Genomic DNA, 21,770 nt, shown 5'->3' on the forward strand with positions numbered 1-21,770 from the left:
ACTCATTTCATTAGGCTAGTACTGACTCCTGACAAGTTTTTTAAGATAGAGCCAGTTGGAACTTTTAATTTAATTTATTTATATTTTAAAATTTTTATTGGAGTATAGTTGATTTACAATGTTGTTAGTTTCTGCTGTACAGCAAAATGAATCAGTTATACATATATACACTCTTTTTTTAGATTTTTTTTCCATATAGGCCATTACTGAGTATTGAGTAGAGTTCCCTATGCTATACTATAGGTCCTTATTAGTTATCTATTTTATATACAGTAGTGTGTAGATGTCAATCCCCGTCTCGCAATTTATCCCTCCCCCACTTACCCCCTGGTAACCATGTTTGTTTTCTATATCTGCGACTCTACTTCTGTTTTGTAAATAAGGAACTTTTTAAGAAGACATGAAGTATCTAAAACTTCGACACTGTTTCCTTTAAAATAGGGTGCACTACATAGTGTTTCTCGATAGAGGTTTTAAAGTAACTTAAATTTGATTTAAGGGGACACACTTCAAAACACAGGCAGTCCTCGCTTTACATGGTTCAGGTATGCACGGATATCAGTTACCACAGCTTAGTTAAATAGCACCAGTTCCCCAACAACAGGGTTCACATTTTAATTACTGTTAACCAAAATTTCAGAAATGGAGACCTGACTGAAATAAAAATGTGTTTATATGGGGTGTGTTAGGACTGAAGCCCAAGAGACATGGATTCAGGAAGCACTTTGCAGTGTTCCATAGGACTATACAACGGGAGAGACTTATAAAGGCAAAAAGCTGCAGGGCCACAGTTAGTTACATGAGTTGTATAATCAAGAATTATAATTGGAATTGATGAGAAGTAAGGAGGCTTAGGTTGTTTGGGGTCTGAAATGTTTGCATAGTTACAAGGGGAGACCTTGAGACCGTAAGGCTGCAGCTGGCAGGTGTTGTTCTGAATACAGCTGGTGGTGTCCCTGGGCCTGGTACAGTTCAAAGAAAGTTCAAGTTTTCAGTGGTGCAGAGACGTGTCTGAGACCAGATCCTCAATGGCTGCTCGACTCCAGTTTGTATGCCTGACTCTGACTGCTCTATTATCATATAAATCTGTCATCATTACCCAGGTATATTAACTGCGAGTTATTGCATAAAGTACAAACTTTCACATTCATATGCTGCTAGTTCTTTAGTCTCTACATCACCATGTAGATTACATATGTGTATCACAGTCAGTGATTAATTGTCATTTCTTTCAAAGTTTGTCTGTGTTTGATCACTGCACATCTTTTATTTAGTACATAAACAGACTGCAAAGGTGTGTAAGTATGCTGCCTCCTTGTCTCCCAGTGATAAATCCATGTGATATAAAAATGGATACTCAAAAGAGGAAACTGATCAACAAAGATGAACATACAGTTAAGAAATAAAAAGAGATAACGCTGCAAGTAAAATTTGAATCAAAAAAAATTTTAAGGATTTTTTTGATGTGGACCATTTTAAAAGTCTTTATTGAATTTGTTATTATATTGCTTCTGTTTTATGTTTTGGTTTTTTGGCCGCAAGGCATGTGGGATCTTAGCTCCCTGACCGGGGATCAAACCTGCACGCCCTGCATTGGAATGCGAAGTCTTGACCACTGGACCACCAGGGAAGTCCCTGAATCAAATGTTAACTGGAGTTATAGAAGAAATAGCTGACCTGGGAATGCTGACACTGCCACCATTTGATACACTCAAGATATACAGCCAGAGGAACTTAGTGAAAACATAGATATAAGTAAGGAAGGTCGTTATGAAGAAAAAGATGAACATTTCCTAGAGGAAGTGACACTAGCAAAAATCTTCACATTATAGGAACTCTCAGGAATATATTATGACATTGAAAGTGCAAAATGTTGGAAGGTGATCCAAATTTAGAAAGGAATATGACAATTTCTTGAGACATAGAAAAGATGCTTGCTCTGTATCTTAAGTTACACAATGAGAAGGCAAGCACTGTTCAAACTATTCTTGATTCTTTTTTTTTTACAAAAAAATCAAAACACTTTAATTCTTAATGTTTCTAGTGTTTTCAATTACAGTGCATTAAATAAACGTTAGTTTTACTATTTTGTCATTTCCCTATACGTTTATAACCCGAAAGAAGAGTTTTTAATGTTTTGACAAATGTTTTTAGAGTTCTAGAAAAACGGTCATTTTCCCAATTGATTATTAAGATCTCTTTATACAGTTTCAGCTTGCACAGTCATTTTTACGCTCCTGAAGCATGCAAAGTGAGGACTGCCTGGACTCCTAAGAGAGTATCTTTTAGTTTAGTTTTTTTTTAATAGACATATTATATGCAAATGTATTCAACTTAGAAGTAGGTTCTGAGTTTTAACACATTATATTTTTGTAAAATTGTCCCTTTAGTTTCTGTCAACCAGTTATTGGTCAAGTTTGATTTAATGTGACTATGCAATTTTCAAATTTTTCTTTAAAAATGATAATAAAAGAAACAGTGAGCAAACACCAATAATATACAGATAAAATGTTAGCTTTTACCTCTGAGCCCACACAGTATACCTACTTTTTTAAGCCAATAAAGAGATGTGTGAAATGTTGAAGATCCAAAATTTTCTCCTGAAGATGGTGAAGGATATGGGTGTGGCAAATTTAATCCCAAGTACAGAACAAATGGTTGAGTGTAATTAATTGCTTCCTTTCTTAACCAATTTACTGCTCTATCTGTATTCTTCCAGTCCCCTTCCATCACTCTTACTTTAGTCTTTTTAGGGACAAGATTAACCATAGGCCGGCCTTCTTGTCTGAGTAAGAAAGCAACATCTCTTGTCCAGGCCTCCACACGATTGCTGAGGGGGCAAAAAGACAGGTATACTGTAAGGTATTTTAAAAGTTTTAAAAACTGACTAAGCATAAATAAAAGAGAGTAATATGGAAAACAGTTTTTAGACTCAGTCATGTAAATGTTCAGACTGACTATACTAGATCTTATTAAGGTACTGAGCATTGCAAATTCAAAAACCAAGAAAAAAAATAACAAGAATCAAATATTCACCTATGTGTTCTTTAAAACTAAGACATTATTTACAAAGGTTACTTTTTTCTCGTAATAAAATATTTAGTAAAATAAATATTTCAAATTCCTAGTATTTCTTTTGAATTTTTTAGCATTTTGTCTTTTTTTCTGTCAGAATAAGAGAGAGAGTATTTCTAACCAAAGCTACAATCATTTCCTCCTATCACTGTCTTTATATTTAGAAAAATCTTACCTCCCATGTGTACCTTACGTGTTTCTGAAGTCTCAGGTTTTACATTGTTTTCAGCTATATCTTTTCTCATTATAAGAACAATTTTGACTATGATTTAAGCTAAGCTAATGGTGATGCAAATTTCTAGATGTATTTTCTTTAGGTGGTAATTTAAAAGCTAAATGATTTGATCAATTAAATTAAGTTTAATCAATTAAATTTCTCTAAATATTTTATCTAACGGCTTCAGAAGTATGTAGTAGTACTTTTTCCTCAATAATGTATGTATTTTTTTAAACATCTTTATTGGAGTATAATTGCTTTACAATGTTGTGTTAGTTTCTGATGTATAACAAAGTGAATCAGCTATACATATACATATATCCCCATATTATGTAAGTATTTTTAGTTGGCATAATTGTTTAGGAAGAACTCTTGGACATTTCTAAGAAGCCTGTTTTTGTGTTTTGGTTGAGGCAAACACCTCTGAAGTGCCCTATCAATTAAGAAAAGAGCTTAAAAAATTCAGATACCCACGTGAAAATAAAGACTATTTTATATTAAAACATAATACTCCATATAAGGGAAGTTTCAAACCACACAAAATGACTAATGGCTTATAGATGAACTAAGTAGAACTTTTATCTGCCTTTTGAAGACAGGTAAATAAATTTAAGCAACCATAATAAAAATATAATTTTTCATAGTTGATATTCAATATATTTTGATAAAAACAATGAAAACTAGAATCTCAGCAGAATTGCATCTAACAGATTTTAATTAATTCTATCTAACAAATAGAAAATCCTAAAATCGTAAGTTTTGTAAAATTTATCATACTACCAAACAATGTAAATTTTGCTTAAGTCACTGCTGAATGAGAGAACTACATGTGGCTATTATCGGAGCTACTGCAGAGGAGTGAGATGCTAGGGGTTTATCACACCAGCAGTACTGGCGGTAGAGCTCTAGGATTTTGTGATAAGCAGAAATAGGTTACTGAGATTCACACAGGATGTTTAGGAACCAAAGTGCTTTCTTTTCAACAAAGAAGTGTTACGTGGGAAAATATGGCTGAGAAATTATTGCAGGAAGCAAGAAAATTACAAGAAAGCTTGTAATACAACCTAACTAGTTGTCCGGTGTGATATTGTGATTTATAATAAAAAAATATACATTTGGTCTTCTTCCCTGATTCTGGTCCAGAGTTCCTAAAATCCTCAGATTTTCTAAGTGAAAGACACAAAGGTGTCTTTTGTTACGTTAATGAGGTTACTTTTGGGCTGGTTGCCAGAACCAAAGGAGAGATTAGAGGGCTGAAACTTTTAGTCCCACCCCACTGATCTCCGGGGAAGGAGGAGGCTGGAGAGGGAATGGAAATTGAGTTCAATCACCAGTGGTCAATGATTTAATCAATCATGCCTGCGTAATGAAGCCTCTATAAAACCCAGAAAAGGAGCGGACTGGGGAGGGGTGGGAGAGTGGCACCGTCTTAGGTGAGGGTATGGAAGCATCATGCCCTTTCCCCATGCATCTCTTCCATTTGGCTGTTCCTGAGTTATAGCCTTTTATAATAAACTGGTAGTCTAGTAAGTGACATGTTTCACCGAGTTCTGTGAGCCACTCTAGCAAATTAATTGAACCCAAGGAAGAGGTCATGGGACCCTCTGATTTTATAGCTGGGCAGTCAGAATCATAGGTGACAACCTGGACTTGTGATTTGCATCTGAAGTCGGGGAGTGAGGGCAGTCTTGTAGGACTGGGCCCTTAACCTGTGGAGTTCAGTTGAATTGAAGGACATCCACTTGGTGTCCAGAGAGTTGGTAGTGTGTGGAAACCACCCCACACAATGGAATTGGGTGCAGAAACCCTAATCGGTGATCAGAGCCTTTACCAGGCTTTGGATTAACTCAAGTATAGACTATTGCTCTGACTGTGCTAACCAAACTACTCAGTTCACCTTACAAGGCAGTCATGAGTGAGTCTAGAACATCTCAAGGAAAGATCTTGCCTTGAAAGATGGCTATATTGAACCCAGATTACCATCTTTTTTTTTTTTTTTTTTTTTTTTTGCGGTACGCGGGCCTCTCACTGCTGCGGCCTCTCCCGTTGCAGAGCACAGGCTCTGGACGCGCAGGCTCAGGGGCCATGGCTCACGGGCCCCGCTGCTCCGCGGCATATGGGATCTTCCCGGACCGGGGCACGAACCCGTGTCCCTTGCATCTGCAGGCGGACTCCCAACCACTGCGCCACCAGGGAAGCCCCAGATTACCATCTTTTGCCACAGCAATGAGTAAGTGTGATTTCATTTAATCTTTCTGGCAAGGTTATGCCCCTTTCCTTTCTTTTTTTTTGTTTTTTTAATTCTTTGTTTCTGAGATTCTTTTAGCCCAGGTTGGTTCCCTTAAGGGTTAAAAGGCTCAAATCAACTTAATTTTGGCCTGGTCTTACCATTATGGCTAATTTCAAACTTAGTTTCACTTTTGCCCTCTCAATAACACGTGATTTACCCTTCTTTCTTAGTGACATCTTCTTTTGTCTATTCCTGAGTGTGTGGGCTTTTGGCATGATTGCTATAACTGCTGGTAGTGAAGTAGAGTATAACAAATGCTTTCGGTATTACTGGGGCAGCAGAGACAGGATTATGGTTGAAGGTAAAGGTGCCTCTCATAATTTCCCCTTTTAACTCTTTCTGGCTATGCCAAGAATCTTGAGTAAGCTAGCTGATCAAGAGGGTAATACTTTGATTAGCTGACCCATGTTCAAGCATTGTGCCTAAGTGTAAAATTAAAATTTACTTCGTTATAACTCAAAAACATTTAGCACTTTTTAGATATTCAGTACATATTAATAGTTATAATCAATGATGATTCTCTCTTCTACTCTCACTACTCCCTGGGCCAACCCAATCCTCCTGGGCCATTGTTAAGTGTATGTAGTATAAGCAGTAGGTGCTCCAGGAGCTGCAATTCTCAGCTCAAAGTCCCTTTTCCCAGCCCAAATTTCTCCTGGCCAGTAACACTAATGAGGAAAATAGGGAAAGAGAATGTGAATATGCAACCTCATAGTCGATGACAATTACTGTGACAGAAAGATAACTTAAAATTATAATTCTCTCTACTAAACAATGAATGTCTCCATCCCTTTTTTTTTTTTTTTTTTTTTTTTTTTGCGGTACGCGGGCCTCTCATTGTTGTGGCCTCTCCCGTTGTGGAGCACAGGCTCCGGACGCGCAGGCTCAGCGGCCATGGCCCACGGGCCCAGCTGCTCCGCGGCATGTGGGATCTTCCCAGACCAGGGCACGAACCCGTGTCCCCTGCATTGGCAGGCGGACTCTCAACCACTGTGCCACCAGGGAAGCCCTCCATCCCTCTTTAACCAGGTCAAACTGTTGCACCAGGAAACATTATCTTTTGACCATGTGCTTAGACCTACTTTTTATTACTGTTCAGTGTTGTCTTCCCCTACCCGCTACCCACCATTACTTGCTATATAACCTCCTCCAAATATAACCTTTCTAATTAGTTGGTCACAGGGGTATTTTGAATAAATTTCTTTCCATTCCATTTCTATGTACTTTGTCTGAAATATTAAGAGTACGGCTTCAATCAGGACGATAAACAAGGGCTTGTGTTAATGGGGAGGAACCAAAACTACCTGTGGTTTAGATACTTTGATTCATTGGCTCCTCTCATTATAAATTTACCCTGTTACTTGCAAATAGACACAAACATACACTGTATAGTTTCCTATATGCCAGCATTTCTCAAAGTGTGGCTCAGGGATCTCTGGGAGGTACCCGAGAGGCTTTCAGGAGGTCCACAAGGTCAAAACTATTGTCATAAAGATAGTAAGACATCATTTTTTGACTTCTTCACTCTCATGCTCTTATGAGTGTACAGTGGCGGAGACCACTGTAACGAAGCCTCAGGTGGGAGTTTGGATGTGGAGTACTCCTATCTCAAAGGAAATTGTTCTCTATAAACTTAGGCTTCAATGTGTCATTTTGTGCATATATACTAAGTGCCCCTCCTAAGTGGTCCAAGGTTTACTTTACCTCTTTGTAGAAATGTAAGAGAGGCTTCTCTTCTCAGAGACAGAAAAGTAACCACATGTTTCTGATAAAGGCATTCACAATTGGCTATACCTTGTCTTACCTCTCTCTGAGGTCCAGTTCCTTATATCTTTGCTATTTCAAGCAGCATCAGCATCACCTGAGAGCTTGTTAAATATGCAGAATCTAGAGCCCCATCCCAGACCCACTGAATTGGGAAGGGCATTTAATAAGACGCCCAGGTGATCTGCATGCATGTTACATTTTGAGATGCACCACTCCACATAACAGTGTAAGAATTTTTATGCAAAAAAGCCTCAATTTTTAGAGAAGATCATTAAAATAGCTTCCACAGTAGCCCATGAATAGGAGAATTATTCTACCTTGGATCGATTCCAGAAAATGAGGTGATGGCTAAATGCACTATCCAGCAATCAGCAATTTTAGTCTTTTTAAAAGCAAAATCTCCTCCTAATATAAATGGCATATAAAACTAACATATTAGCAACGAATTATTGCATAAATTTGTATCTATGCCATTGCTTTGTGGGTTTTCTGTGCCAATGTGCCAAACTCCACTGCTGCAGTATTGGAGACAATCAGCTCACAGGTAGCACCAGGTGAATTTACATAGGGACTATAACATTTGAAAAAGTATCATACATTAAAATTGATGAGAACATAACAGTTTTCTTTCAAAATGAATTAGGAGCGTCGACTTAAACCTTCAGCTTCCTAAGATTACTAAATAATTCAGCTATCTCAGACTTTAAGAGTTATGTGCAAATGGATCCCTTTCACACAAAGAATCATTGTTCTCGATGGGACTTTAACAGCTAATGTGTCTCAGATAAGTCTCTTGCATGGAAAAATTACAGTTCTGAATCATGCCCTTGCAAATTTCACTATCGGCCTGATAAATTCGGTAAGAGAAAATGGAATCCATATTCATTCCCATTAAATGTTCTTTTCTCAAAGCTGAGAAACACACTGTTTTTTAAGGGACTCACAAGGCTGTCATCTATCTTTACATATATGATCACTCACAAAAAGTCTGTTTTAATTGAATGAATAACAATTGTTATTCATTCTGTGTCTTATATTTTATTATATATTTATTGTAAATATATTTATGCAATTATATATTATAAAATTATATAATAGTAAATAAATTTCAAACAAAAGGTTTGTTTTGCATGAGTGTGTGTGGGGGTACTCAGGGGTTTCATGGACTTCAGGTTATGAACTCCCATTTAGCCATTTCCTAGCCTGCTAGTGAATTCATCACTGTTGGAACATCAATATTTAAAACTTTGAGTTCTAGGTGACAGTGACTGTAGCCCTTAACAGAGTATTTGCTGCAGTTTGGTTTTAAATAAAGGCAGGCTTTTTGATTTAATTCAAGAAAGAGTTATTGAATGTCTACCATGTACAAGGCATTGTGCTAGGCTGAACTTGAGGTGACTCCCTTAGCTACCAAAATGATACTACCTCCTCATATGCACTCAGGCATAAACTCCTACTACTATACTTTAAAAAATAAAGGCCCATTTGCTACCTTGCGGAAAAAGCAATTGTGATGAAATAGTTTGGTTATGATTATAACTCTAATGGTTTAGATCACATTGACTTCTTTTACATCACATAAGGGGAAGATTCTTCTTACACTTTTAAAGTAATTTAATATATCAACTTAAGCAACTCTAACATTTAAAATTTTTTGTAAGCTTTTGCTTTTCAGTATTATACAGAAAATACAACCTGGACAAAATGTCATTATATCTGAAAGATAAAGTGGGTGGATTATCCCCCAGTAAATCTTTCATTAGTAATTAACCAAACAGTCACTGCATTGAATATGTTACCATGTCCATAGCCCTTGCCGAAGAGGTGACCCAGATGACCACACTGTGTAGGATTTAACTCTTCTCCTATCCTGTCCACTGGCCAGGGGTGCGCACCCGACCTAAGGACCAGATCCTTGGGTCCTTAACCTGGTCAGTGATTATGATGGAGTCTGGGATGAAATATGTGTTGGGCCTATCATCCTTGTTTACAGAATTTGAATTTGGAAAGGAAAAACAGGTGACTGGCAATTACCTAGAATGCAGCTATAAGGTAGAGAACGTCACTAAAAGGAGATGGAGTTTGAGTCAAAAAGCGTCATGCAGGTCAAAGTTCTAGTTGGAAATGATGTAGCTGAGAAAAGACCCAGAGAGGAGACAAACAACTCATAAATTATGTTAATGACAGAGAACCAGGATAAAGTTTTCCTAACTCCTGCAACTGAGGTCCTTAAAGTTGTATTAGAATCAGAATTATTGGGCTTCCCTGCTGGGGCAGTGGTTGGGAATCCACCTGCCAATGCAGGGGACACGGGTTTGAACCCTGGTCTTGGAAGATCCCACATGCCGCAGAGCATCTAGGCTCGCAAGCCACAACTACTGAGCCTGCGCTCTAGAGCCCGCGAGCCACAACTACTGAAGCCCGTGCTCCTAGAGCCCGTGCTCCGCAACAAGAGAAGCCACCACAGTGAGAGGCCCGTGCACCGCAACAAAGAGTAGCCCCCACTCGCTGCAATTACAGAAAGCCCACGCACAGCAACAAAGACCCAGCACAGTCAAAAATAAATAAAATAATAAAAAAATAAAAAAAAGAATCAGAATTATTCCCAGTTCCATCTCCTGAGATTAGTATAAGTACAGCCTCTGTTCTTAGACGGATAATCCAAATTCCTTTTCACTGCATAATTAGTCTTTTGGTAAATCTGCAAATTGTTCCTTTACCTACTAATAGATATTAAGTGTTCAATGTATGTTTCTGAATATATGACTCTACCAAGCCTACGAAGATACATAGTGACTTTTTGGAAATATTTTACCTTAAACCTAATGCAGTGCCTAGTAGGTAGTAAGAGCCTAATAATGATAGACATCATTATTCTCTAGGTCACTTTGATCAAAGAAATTCATTTAAACTGGTTAACTTTCATGGTAATGGAGGTATGAATGACATGTGTGAATTATTTAAAATCTCTTAGGTAACTAAAACTTGGCAAGTTAGCTCAGTGAGTTACTGGACATGGTGCAACTAAGACAGCCAAGTCGTGGATATGACATGTTTTCCAAACCACTTGCCCTTGGTGGGGGGAGCGGGGAGAGGAGGCGGAATTTCCCTTTGTGCCTTTTTTTTTTTTTTAATCTTTATTGGAGTATAATTGCGTCACAATACTGTGTTAGTTTCTGTTGCACACCAAAGTGAAACAGCCATATGCATACACATGTCCCCATCTCCCCTCCCTCTTGAGCCTCCCTCCCATCCTTCCTATGCCACCCCTCTAGGTCATCTCAAAGCACTGAGTGGATCTCCCTGTGCTATGCTGCTGCTTCCCACCAGCCAACTATTTTACATTCGGTAGTGTATATATGTTAATGCTACTCTCACTTTGCCCCAGCTTCACCCTCCCACCCCACATCCTCAAGTCCATTCTCTATGTCTTACCTCTTTATTCCTGCTCTGCAACTAGGTTCATCAGTACTATTTTTCTTTTTTTTTAGATTCCATATATATGTGTTAGCATACGGTATTTGTTTTTCTCTTGCTGACTTACTTCACTCTGTATGACAGACTCTAGGTCCATCCACCTCACTACAAATAACTCAATTTCGTTTCTTTTTATGGCTGAGTAATATTCCATTGTATATATGTGCCAGATCTTCCTTATCCATTCATCTGTTGATGGACATTTAGGTTGGTTCCATGTCCTGGCTATTGTAAATAGTGCTGCAATGCTTTGTGTGGGTTTTTTGTTTGTTTGTTTTTGTGGTACACGGGCCTCTCACTGTTGTGGCCTCTCCTGTTGTGGAGCACAGGCTCCGGACGCGCAGGCTCAGCGGCCATGGCTCACAAGCCCAGCCGCTCCGTGGCATGTGGGATTCTCCTGGACCAGGGCACGAACCCGTGTCCCCTGCATCGGCAGGCAGACTCTCAACCACTGCGCCACTAGGGAAGCCCAGGAAGAATCTTTAGAGTCATCTAGAGTAAGCTCATTTGATTAAACTGGGATCCTGAGTAGATAAATAACTTGCCCTGGTCTTATAGTTGTTAGTAAGTGGCATTTTTTAAAAAAATAAATTTATTTTAATTTATTTATTATTTTTGGCTGTGTTGGGTCTTCGTTGCTGTGCACGGGCTTTCTCTAGTTGCAGTGAGCGGGGGCTACTCTTTGTTGTGGTGCGCAGGCTTATTGCGGTGGCTTCTCTTGTTGTGGAGCACAGGCTCTAGAGCGCGCGGGCTTCAGTAGATGCGGCACGTGGGCTCAGTAGTTGTGGCTCACAGGCTTAGTTGCTCCGCAGCATGTGGGATCTTCCCGGATCAGGGCTTGAACCCATGTCCCCTGCATTGGCAGGTGGATTCTTAACCACTGCACCACCAGGGAAGCCAGTAAGTGTCATCTTAATGAGTAGTACCACCAGCACTTGTTTAACAGTTGTCTGGAAGAAACAAGCGTGTAGCCCTTAAAGTTCCCAGTCTGGTGCAGTATAGTATATATGGTAAGGGACACACAGCTGGACTAGTGTCCTTAAACTGGTAAAAGAAGAAAGCATCATTTGATGTTGAAAAAAATACAGATGGAGAATTGTAGTAGTAAACTAAAGGGACTTGTAATTCTGGCTGAAAATATAAACAGGTTCAAAAATGGCTAATTTCAGTGGTAAAGGTAGCTCAAAGTTATAAAAATGTGTTTTGAGAGTCAGTCTATCAAAACATTGAATGCATCTATTTGATATTGAGAGACCTTTTTTTTCTGAGACCCATCTTTAAACTTGCACAGAAAAATCTGAAAGATAACATGCTGTAATTCATATAACCTTTGCAGACATGCTATTAACAGAAGCCTTAACCTATCTGTCAGTCAAATGACTATGTGGGAAAAAAAAAAAATGACTATGTGGGTACATATAGCACTAATACAGATAGTCTTGATAGCTTATTTAAGCTTCCTAAGCTCAGGTGAGACAGTAAGTAAAGTGAAAATATGCTACAGCAATTATTATACTGAAAACCATCTTTGATTTCCCAAATGTCAACGTTTAAGTGGCTCTTTTCCTTTTAACCCAGGTGAGATAGAATATCAATGTTTATCAAATAATAAGTTGTAACTTTTTATTCCATTCATTCATTCATTAAACAAATATTTAATTGTGTACCTACAATGTACAGGCACTATGTTGGAAGTGGGAATAAAGTAGTGAGAAAGAGAAACAGGGTCTGTGCCCTCCAAGAATTATTATCCCACTGAGGAATAAAACTCAGATCATATTTTAACCATCTCACACAGAGAGTGATAGTGATATGCAATACAAGGCATTCAACCTTAGATTCTTTTTATTATTGGACTGACTGAGAAAACAAAGAAAGAAAACAATTTCAAATAGGATAATATGAATAGTTGTATCTTACTTTGGATTAACCTTACTTTCCAAAAAAGTAGAAGGATTTTAAAGAGAAACTGGTGAAACTTTGTGAAATGAGCACATATTATTTCATTTAATGCTCACAACAAAGAAATTAAACTTCAGTTAGCTTAGATAATATTCCCAAGATTATACTACAAGTTAGTAGTAAACAGAGAAACTAGAATTCAAAAGTAGGCAATCTGATTCTAGATCTCTACTCTTATTCCCTATGCTTAGTTGCCTAATTTTTGAGGACTGAGTAAAATGAAAGAAAAAAAAAGTTACAATAGAATAAAGTTGGGGAGAACTGAAAAAAGCAAGTAGCAAGAAGATTATGGTCTTTAGAACAAATTGTAAAGTGAGTAATAAAGTAGCCGTTGTATAACTAAATCAAAATAAATCATGGACTAAACAATTTTATAGACGTTTAATGTTTAAGAAAAACAAAATTACTAGCATATAATTTCAATATTTTAAGAAGATTAAAGAAAGCTAAAGATTTAGCCAAATTAACACAATCTAGGGATTAAGAGATTTACATTCACCTTTGTGGAGAAATAAAAGAAGTCAAAAAGGGTACATGTATGTACTATAGCAGTGGGCTGCCTGTTAGAATCATTTTTATTTTATTTTTTACCTGATGGAGTGATGCCCTGAAATATAGTCCAGTTTTCCAAATTTTTGTGTTCGGTAGCCATGCTTCTCCATGACATCCATCCATGTTGTATAATTTGGATCTAAGCCCTTAAAGTTATTCCAAGATTCTGTTAAGTGAGTGAAGAGGCCACTCCACATTGCTGGGGGAAAAAAATGGGATCAGTGTAAATAAAGCTTAACAATTCGTTTTAATGATTAAGACAATTATACCGAGAGAAAAGAGACTGACTACTAGTTTAGAGCTTGTGCTCGGCAACAAGATATATCTGCATTAAGTGTTTTACCTAACATTTTTGATTGTGACCTCGTTTTATCAAGGGGAAAACTGAAATGAATTACTATTTCCATTTTACAGGTGAATCTCTAAGGCTTGCAGCAGCGGTCCCCAACTTTTTTGGCACCAAGGACCAGTTTCGTGGAAGACAATTTTTCTGCAGACTGGGGAGGGGGGGATGGTTTTGGGATGATTCAAGTGCATTACATTTATTGTGCACTTTATTTCTATTATTATTACATTGTAATATATAATGAAATAATTATACAACTCACCATAATGCAGAATCAGTGGGAACCCTGAGCTTGTTTTCACTTGCCATTCACTGATAGGGTTTTGATATGTCTTCAAGCAATTGATTTATTATGGTCTCTGTTTAGTCAAACCTCTCTGCTAATGATAATCTGCATTTGCAGCCACTCCCCAGCACTAGCATCACCGCCTCAGCTCCACCTCAGATCATCAGGCATTAGATTCTCGTAAGGATTGCACAACCTAGACCCCTCACATGCGCAGTTCACAGTAGGGTTCACATTCCTATGAGAATCTAATGCAGCTGCTGATCTGACAGGAGGTGGAGCGCAGGTGGTTAATGCAAGCGATGTGGGGTGGCTGTAAATACAGATGAAGCTTCGCTTGCTCATCCACCACTCACCTGCTGTGCAGCCCAATTCCTAACAGGTCACAGACCAGTACTGGTCTGTGGCCCGGGGGTTGGGGACCCCTGGCTTACAGGTTAAGTTGTTTAAGGTAAATAAATGGAATTAAATATAAAGCTTGTCTGACTTGAGTCATAAAAATAATCACTAAGTATTTGTTGGTTAATTTTCCAAGTTGGTCAAATGAAGTACAGATCTCATTTCCCAAAAATCCTCAAGGCTTTTCCCTATTTCTTGTCTATATACTGGCTTGCCACAAAAAACTTACGTGTTCTATGTTTTCTCTCTCATTTTCTACAGCTATCATTGTTTAGTCAATAAATCTTTTTTTTTCCAAATATTAACATACCTAAAGGGAGAAATAGATAGCAATACAATAATACTAGGGGACTTCAACAGCAGATAGATCTTCCAGACAGAAAACCAATAAGGAAACACTGGACTTAACCTACATATTAGAACAGATGGAATTAAGATTTTCAGTACATTCCATCCAAAAGCAAAAGAAAGTACATTCTTCTCAAGTGCACATGGAACATTCTCCAGGAAGATCATATGTTAGGACACAAAACAAGTCTTCATAAATTTAAAAAGACTGAAATCATATCAAGCATCTTTTCTGACCACAATGATATGAAACTAGAATCAGTTATAAGAAGAAAACTGGAAAATTGACAAATATATGGAGTTTAAACAACATGTTCCTGAACAACCAATGGGCCAAAGAAGAAATCAAAAGAGAGGTCAAAAAAATATCTTGAGACAAATGAAAATAGAAATACAACATAGCAAAACAAATGGCATGCAGAAAAAGCAGTTCTAAGAGGGAAGTTCACAACTTTAAGTGCCTACATTATAAAAAAAAATAGCTCAAATAAACAACCTAACTTTATATCTCAAGGATCTAGGAAAAGAAGAACAAACTAAGCCCAAAGTTAGTAGAAGAAAGGAAATAACAAAGATCAGAGTGGAAATAAATAGAGACTAAAAAGACAATAGAAAAGATCAATAAAACTAAGAGTTGTTGGGGCTTCCCTTGTGGTAAAGAATCCGCCTTACAATGCAGGGGATGCGGTTTTGATCCCTGGTCAGGGAACTAAGATCCCACATGCTGCGGGGCAACTAAGCCCGTGAGCCACAACTACTGAGCTCGTGCACCTCAATGAGAGAGCCTGCATGCCGCAAACTATAGAGCCCATGCACCCTGGACCCTGCACGCCACAACCAGAGAGAGAAAATCCTGCACACCACAACTAGAGAGAAACCCGCGTGCCAAGACAAAGAGTTTGTGCCACAACAAAAATCCCACATGCCTCCAGTGAAGACACCACGTGCCACAACTAAGATGCAGCCAAACAAACAAACAAAAAAACTAAGAGTTGTTTTTTTCTTAAATAAAATGGACAAATCCTTAGACTTTCCAAGAAAAAAACAAGGGGACTCAAATAAAATTAGGAATTAAAGAGGAGACACTACAACTGATACCACAGAAAGACAAAGGATCATAAGAGACTAACTACCATGAACAATTATACTAACAAATTGGAAGAATTGGATACGTTCCTAGAAATGTAAAACCTACCAAGATTGAATCATGAAGAAATAGAAAAGCTGAACAGACCAATTATGAGTAAGGAGATTGAATCGGTAATCAAAAACCTCCCAATGAAGAAATGTCCAGGACCAGATGGCTTCACTGGTGCATTCTATCAAACATTTAAAGCAGAATTAAAACTAATCCTTCTGGGGCTTCCCTGGTGGTGCAGTGGTTAAGAATCCGCCTGCCAATGCAGGGGACGCGGATTTGATCCCTGATCCAGGAAGATCCCACATGCCGCAGAGCAACTAAGCCTGTGCTCCACAACTACTGAGCCTGTGCTCTAGAGCCCACGAGCCACAACTACTGAAGCCTGTGTGCCTAGAGCCCATGCTCCTCAATAAGAGAAGCCACCACAATAAGAAGCCTGCACACCTCAACGAAGAGTAACCCCCGCTGGACGCAACTAGAGAAAGCCCACGTGCAGCAACGAAGACCCAACACAGCCAAAAATAAATTAATTAAACAAATTTTAAAGAATAAGCCAAAGAGGTATATTTAAAAAAGAAAACAATCCTTCTCAAACTCTTCCAGAAAAGAGAAGATGAGGAAACATTTCCAAACTCATGAGGCCAGCAATACCGTGATAGCAAAACAAGACAAGGACACTACAAGAAAAGGAAATTATAGGCCAAGATCTGTGATGAACATAGATGCAAAAATTCTCAACAAAATATTAGCAAACCTAATTTAACAATACTTTGAAAGAATCATACATCATGACCAATTGGGATTTACTCCAGGAAGGCAAAGATGGTTCAACATCTGCAAATCTATCAATTAGCAAAATGAGGGATAAAAAAAAAATATGATCATCTCAATAGATGCAGAAAAAGCCTTTGACAAATTTTAGCATTCATTCATGTGGGATTAATTGAGAGATTAGGATTGACATATATACACTACCATGTGTAAAAAAGATAGCTAGTGGGAACCTGCTGTATAGCACAGGGAGCTCAGCTCAGTGCTCTGTGATGATGTAGATAGGTGGAATGGGGGAGGAGTGAGAGGAAGGTCCAAGAGGGAGGGGATATATGTATACATATAGCTGATTCACTTCCTTGTACAGCAGAAACTAACACAACATTGTGAAGCAACTATACTCCAATTAAAAAAAACCTTGAAAAACTGGGTATAGAAGGAATATATAGAAGCCCACAGGTAATATCATATTCAATGGTAAAAAGCTAAAAGTTTTTCCTCTAAGATCAGGAACAAGACAAGGGTGCCCACTCTCAGCACTCTTATTCAACACAGTTCTAGAAATCCTAGCCTGAGCAGTTAAGCAAGAAAAAGAAATAAAAGGCATCCAAATCAGAAAAGAATAAGTAAAATTGTCCCTATTTGCAGAAACATGATATTATATATAGAAAACCAAAAAGACTTTACCAAAAAACTGTTAGAACTAATCAATACGTTTAGTAAAGTTGCAGGATATAAAATCAATATGCAAAAATCAGTTGCATTTCTATATACTAATGATGAACTACCAGAAAAAATTACCCAAAAAATCCATTTACGATTGTATAAAAAAGAATAAAATACTAACGAATAAATTTAACCAAGGAGATGAAAGATCTGTTCACTAAAAACTTTAAGACACTGATGACAGAAACTGAAGAATATACAAGTAAATGAAAAAATAGAAAGCAAAGATGAGGACCTAGTCAGTAGCAAATGTGTGATTACTTATGTGTACTATCCTAGATTGCTGATTGAGACCAAATGAAATTTTTAGTGAAGAGATGTTGCATCTTAGTGTATTTGCTGTGTCTTATCTGATTTATCACCTTGTCTACCTGTGTGCCTTTATAATTCAGTATAAGCACCCCTTCAGTACTTTAGCCTCCTCTGCTTTGTGCAGATAGAGTGTGGAGTTTTTCTTTATGTTATCTCATTCCACTTGCTCAATAAAGAATAAAAACTTAACTTCATACCTGCTTTCATTAATTGTTATAATTATTTCCTAAAATGTCTGTTTCAGATTCTGAAAACCTGGTGATCAGGCAGATAGCAGGTCCTTACTGATTGCGGGTTGACTATGGCATTTATCATGTGTTCAGCAGTTATGTTGCTGTTGGGGACACAAGTGTTAATAAGGCCCCAGTGTTTGGAGCTTAGCTTTGGTAGTTACCTCATTGTTGGTTTTTTGGGAGGTAGCATTATGGCTGTATATTGGGGAAAGATTGCCAGAAGTGTTATGTGGATGCACATAAGCCTAATGTGACTGGTTCAACTCATGGAAATGTTCTTATTTTCTCTAGAATATGGTGTATACCTTAAACTAATACAGTGTTATATGTCAATTACATCTCAGTAAAACTGGAAAGAAATCCCTTTCCTTTTCCCTTTTCTGTGTACACACATGGCAGGGTTGAATCCTTTTCTCATCTAACAAAATGCTTTCTTTTTGAGGAGTGGAATGGGGCATTACCCGGCTTTGAATCCCAATGATGCTAGTTACTGAGTGACCTTTGATAAGTTACTTTAGTTTTCATCTGCAAAATGGGGATAATAACAATATCTACTTTGTGAAAATGTGGGGAATTATATAAATTAAGACATGTAAGGCAGTTATATTGCCAGGCACATAGTAAGAATGCAATAAATGTTAGTTTTTATTACTATTATTCCTTCTCTTTGTTCAAACTCTCCAAAATATACTTCTTCCAGAAAAAGCATCACCTAACATTTTTGAAACCTTTAGAGTTCATTGAGCACTTTTTAAAATCCATTATCTCATTTGATGCTGGGAACAACACTGTGAGGGACACAGCACATACAGCGTTCTGTAGATAAAGAAACTGAGGGACTTGCTTGACGTGGTCCATTGAGGATTGGAATCCAGACATCACCTCACCCTGGTCCATTGCTCATTCCACTTGCTCAATAAAGAATAAAAAAATTAACAAACGTGTTTTTAATATACCTGGTCCTTCACTATTGAAATATTTAAAATAGAGTTTAGGTTTCCTTTAATCATTGGTGATTATATAGTTGATGGTGCTGAAAATGTAGGTGAAAGAATCTGTGACTCAAATCACAGAGAATATGATGTCAGGAACTTATGGACAAAAGAAGATTGTTGGGTGCTATTTATGAGTTCCAAAGCAAACAATCATAAATTAGAGGAGAAAGAAAACAACTCTATCAGACAATAGAATTTATAAAAATGTCAATTTTCCCCGATTTTTCAGTTAGTCATGGCTTAATATCACTGTTATTTTGCCATTAAAACTATGCCTATTTGTTAAATTACTATAATAAAAGTGAACAATTAAATTTGGGATAGAAGTGAATTGAAACTGAAGAGAAAAAATATGTAATCTGAAATAATACAGAAAAATCCAGATATATCTGAAAAGTTCTAACGACTTTGTGGTATACTTTGAAGTCTCCTCCCAGCTCCCTATCTCTTACTAAAAAATTTCCTTGGAAATAGAACTCTTCAAGGAAATATGAGCATTTCCTGATTTGCCTGGATAGTCAAAAGATTTTTTGTCACCAATCCTAAGGGAAATGAAACAATAATACTTGAACTAAATACCAATTTAGGTGATAAAATTCCTATTCTTAAAAAACCCCAATACCCAATACATACCTTATAACACACATCACATATATTAAAATTTTTTTATTAGATGCCAAATATGACTTACTATCCTATTTGGGGGTATAATTTTTTAAATTGTGAAAACATTTTCAGCATGGGACCACTTCCAGTAATATTAAAGCATGCTCATACCTGCGCGCGATGGGCAGCAGATCGGAGAGTTTGTGTAGGCATTCAGAAAGGACGTGCCATGTGCTTTCATGAAGTTGATAAAAGGAAGTTTCACTACCCGACTCCCTGGATAAAATGTTAGCCTTCCATCCTGGAATAAAGAAATTTAATTACCATTGATTACATCACAAAAGAAAATAATTTCCTTTAATTTTAACTATAAAATTCACGAATAGCAAAAGACTTCAATATGATCCTAAGAATCCTCAAAAGATAAAAACGGGTAGAGAAACTGTTATCATTCTCTGATTCATAATATTGAGAATTCAATGTAGTGTGACATTTGTGTGTGTGGTTTTTTTTTTTTGCGGTACGCGGGCCTCTCACTGTCGTGGCCTCTCCTGTTGCGGAGCACAGGCTCCGGACGCGCAGGCCCAGCGGCCATGGCTCACGGGCCCAGCCGCTCCGCGGCGTGTGGGATCTTCCCGAACCGGGGCACGAACCTATGTCCCCTGCATCGGCAGGCAGACTCTCAACCACTGCGCCACCAGGGAAGCCCTGTGGTGTGACGTTTGGATCTATTTGAATATAGTAAATAAATGAAAGGAACTTCCTGGAAGGTTTCTTTTTGGGGGATGATGGACTGAGTGAACCAATGTTTATTGAGTATTTAGTATGTGCCAGGCACTGTGAAAGATCTAGAGATACAATGGTGAATAAAAACAGAGTCCCTGGCCTCATGAAGCTTACAGTCTAGTAGGGGAGGCAAAAAACATACTCGTAAATAAACTAAGAATAATTACAAGTTACTGTGATATGTGCTTTGAGAAAAACCTAAGATACAGAATAACAAGGGAGACCTACTTTGATACAGGGAAGGCTTCTCTGGGAAGTGAGACCTAAAGAATGAGAAGAATCAGCCATTCAAATAACTTAAGGGACATGTAAAGTTAGAGATACCTTCAGGACTTAAGTGGAGATAACAACTAAGCAGCTAGAGAAATGAGCCTGAAGATTGGAAGAGATGTTTGGGTTGGAGATACGTATTTTGGAATCGAATTGGGAATTGAAGAACTCTTCTTGGTAAAGAGCAAAAAGAGAAAAAAGGATGTTCCAGTCCTGGAGTTATATCTATTGTATGTTTTCAATGTAATTGTAAATAAACAGTTTAAAAGTGAACCAATCCAAAATACGGGATATACATAAATCTTTGAGATGTCTGAGATTTCCAAATGGATATATAAATTAGGCTGTAGGGTACAGACAGGAATCTGGAGCTTAGAGAATTTTATCCTGGTGAAATAAGTCTTTAACATATTCATGGTATTGAAAAGTGTGAGACTGACTCCTTTAAGACTCCTTTAAGGGAGAGAGTGAAAAGAGAGGAAAGAAAGGAACCCTGAGGAGTCCCGAATAAGAGGAGAAGGCAGCATGGGAAACTGAGAAAGAATGGCCAGTGAGGGAGGAAGATATCAGTAGACTGAGTCTCATGAAAGCTGAGAGAAGACAGTGTGTCAAGAAAGGGTAATAGCTGTGTTGAGAGGGTGTTTACAAGAAGGCCAGAAAATGCACACTGGAATTAGTAGGATGGAGATAGTTGGTGATGCTGACAAGAGCACTTCCAATGGAGTTGTAGGGATGGACACCTAAAGCAGACAGGGAAAAGAGAATGGGAGGTGACATGGTGAAAAAACCTCTTCTAAGTAGTTGTTTTTGCAAAGCGAAACAGAAAAATGGGATGGATGTTAGAGAGAGTTAGCTGGAGGATAAATGTGGGATTAAGGTCAGGTTTTTTTTAAAGATGGGGAATATTAGAGCATGCTTGTATGTTGAAATAAATACCACTTCTAGCAGGAGTAATCGCTGAATGCTAAGCAAACTTAGCTTCCTGAATGATGAGCTAGGGAGCCTAAGACAAAAGTGCATAAGAATTTTGTTAAATTCATAAATTCAAACTCTCAGAAACATCCTCGTAAATCCCAAATGCCTAGATGTATTATTCCTACAATCTTTTGGATATGGGGGATAATAACCATTTGTGGCCACTGGCCACTCTAGACAACCCAGCCACTCAGGTTCATCTAGCTGGAGGGATGCAGCACATAGTCATGTGGCAG

General features: G+C 37.9%; 2 protein-coding genes across 6 annotated transcripts in view; one reads left to right on the forward strand and one right to left on the reverse strand.

Annotated features, from left to right (window-relative positions):
- The window catches only part of SKIC3 (SKI3 subunit of superkiller complex), a 155,128-nt gene that overhangs the window by 41,835 nt on the left and 91,523 nt on the right, over positions 1-21,770 (forward strand). The window lies entirely within an intron of this gene.
- The window catches only part of ARSK (arylsulfatase family member K), a 44,247-nt gene that overhangs the window by 16,356 nt on the left and 6,121 nt on the right, over positions 1-21,770 (reverse strand). For 2 of the 3 annotated variants that reach the window (XM_033400983.2, XM_049707075.1), the window contains exons 2-4: positions 19,675-19,804; positions 13,380-13,539; positions 2,548-2,830 (exon numbers count right to left, since the gene is read on the reverse strand). In XM_033400983.2, coding sequence (XP_033256874.1) covers positions 2,548-2,830; positions 13,380-13,539; positions 19,675-19,804 — 573 coding nt within the window. The remainder of the gene's footprint in view (positions 1-2,547; positions 2,831-13,379; positions 13,540-19,674; positions 19,805-21,770) is intronic. The other variant, XM_033400989.2, reaches the window with a different exon arrangement.

The sequence above is a fragment of the Orcinus orca genome, chromosome 3, assembly GCF_937001465.1.
Source record: "Orcinus orca chromosome 3, mOrcOrc1.1, whole genome shotgun sequence".
NCBI classification, from domain to species: Eukaryota; Metazoa; Chordata; class Mammalia; order Artiodactyla; family Delphinidae; genus Orcinus; species Orcinus orca.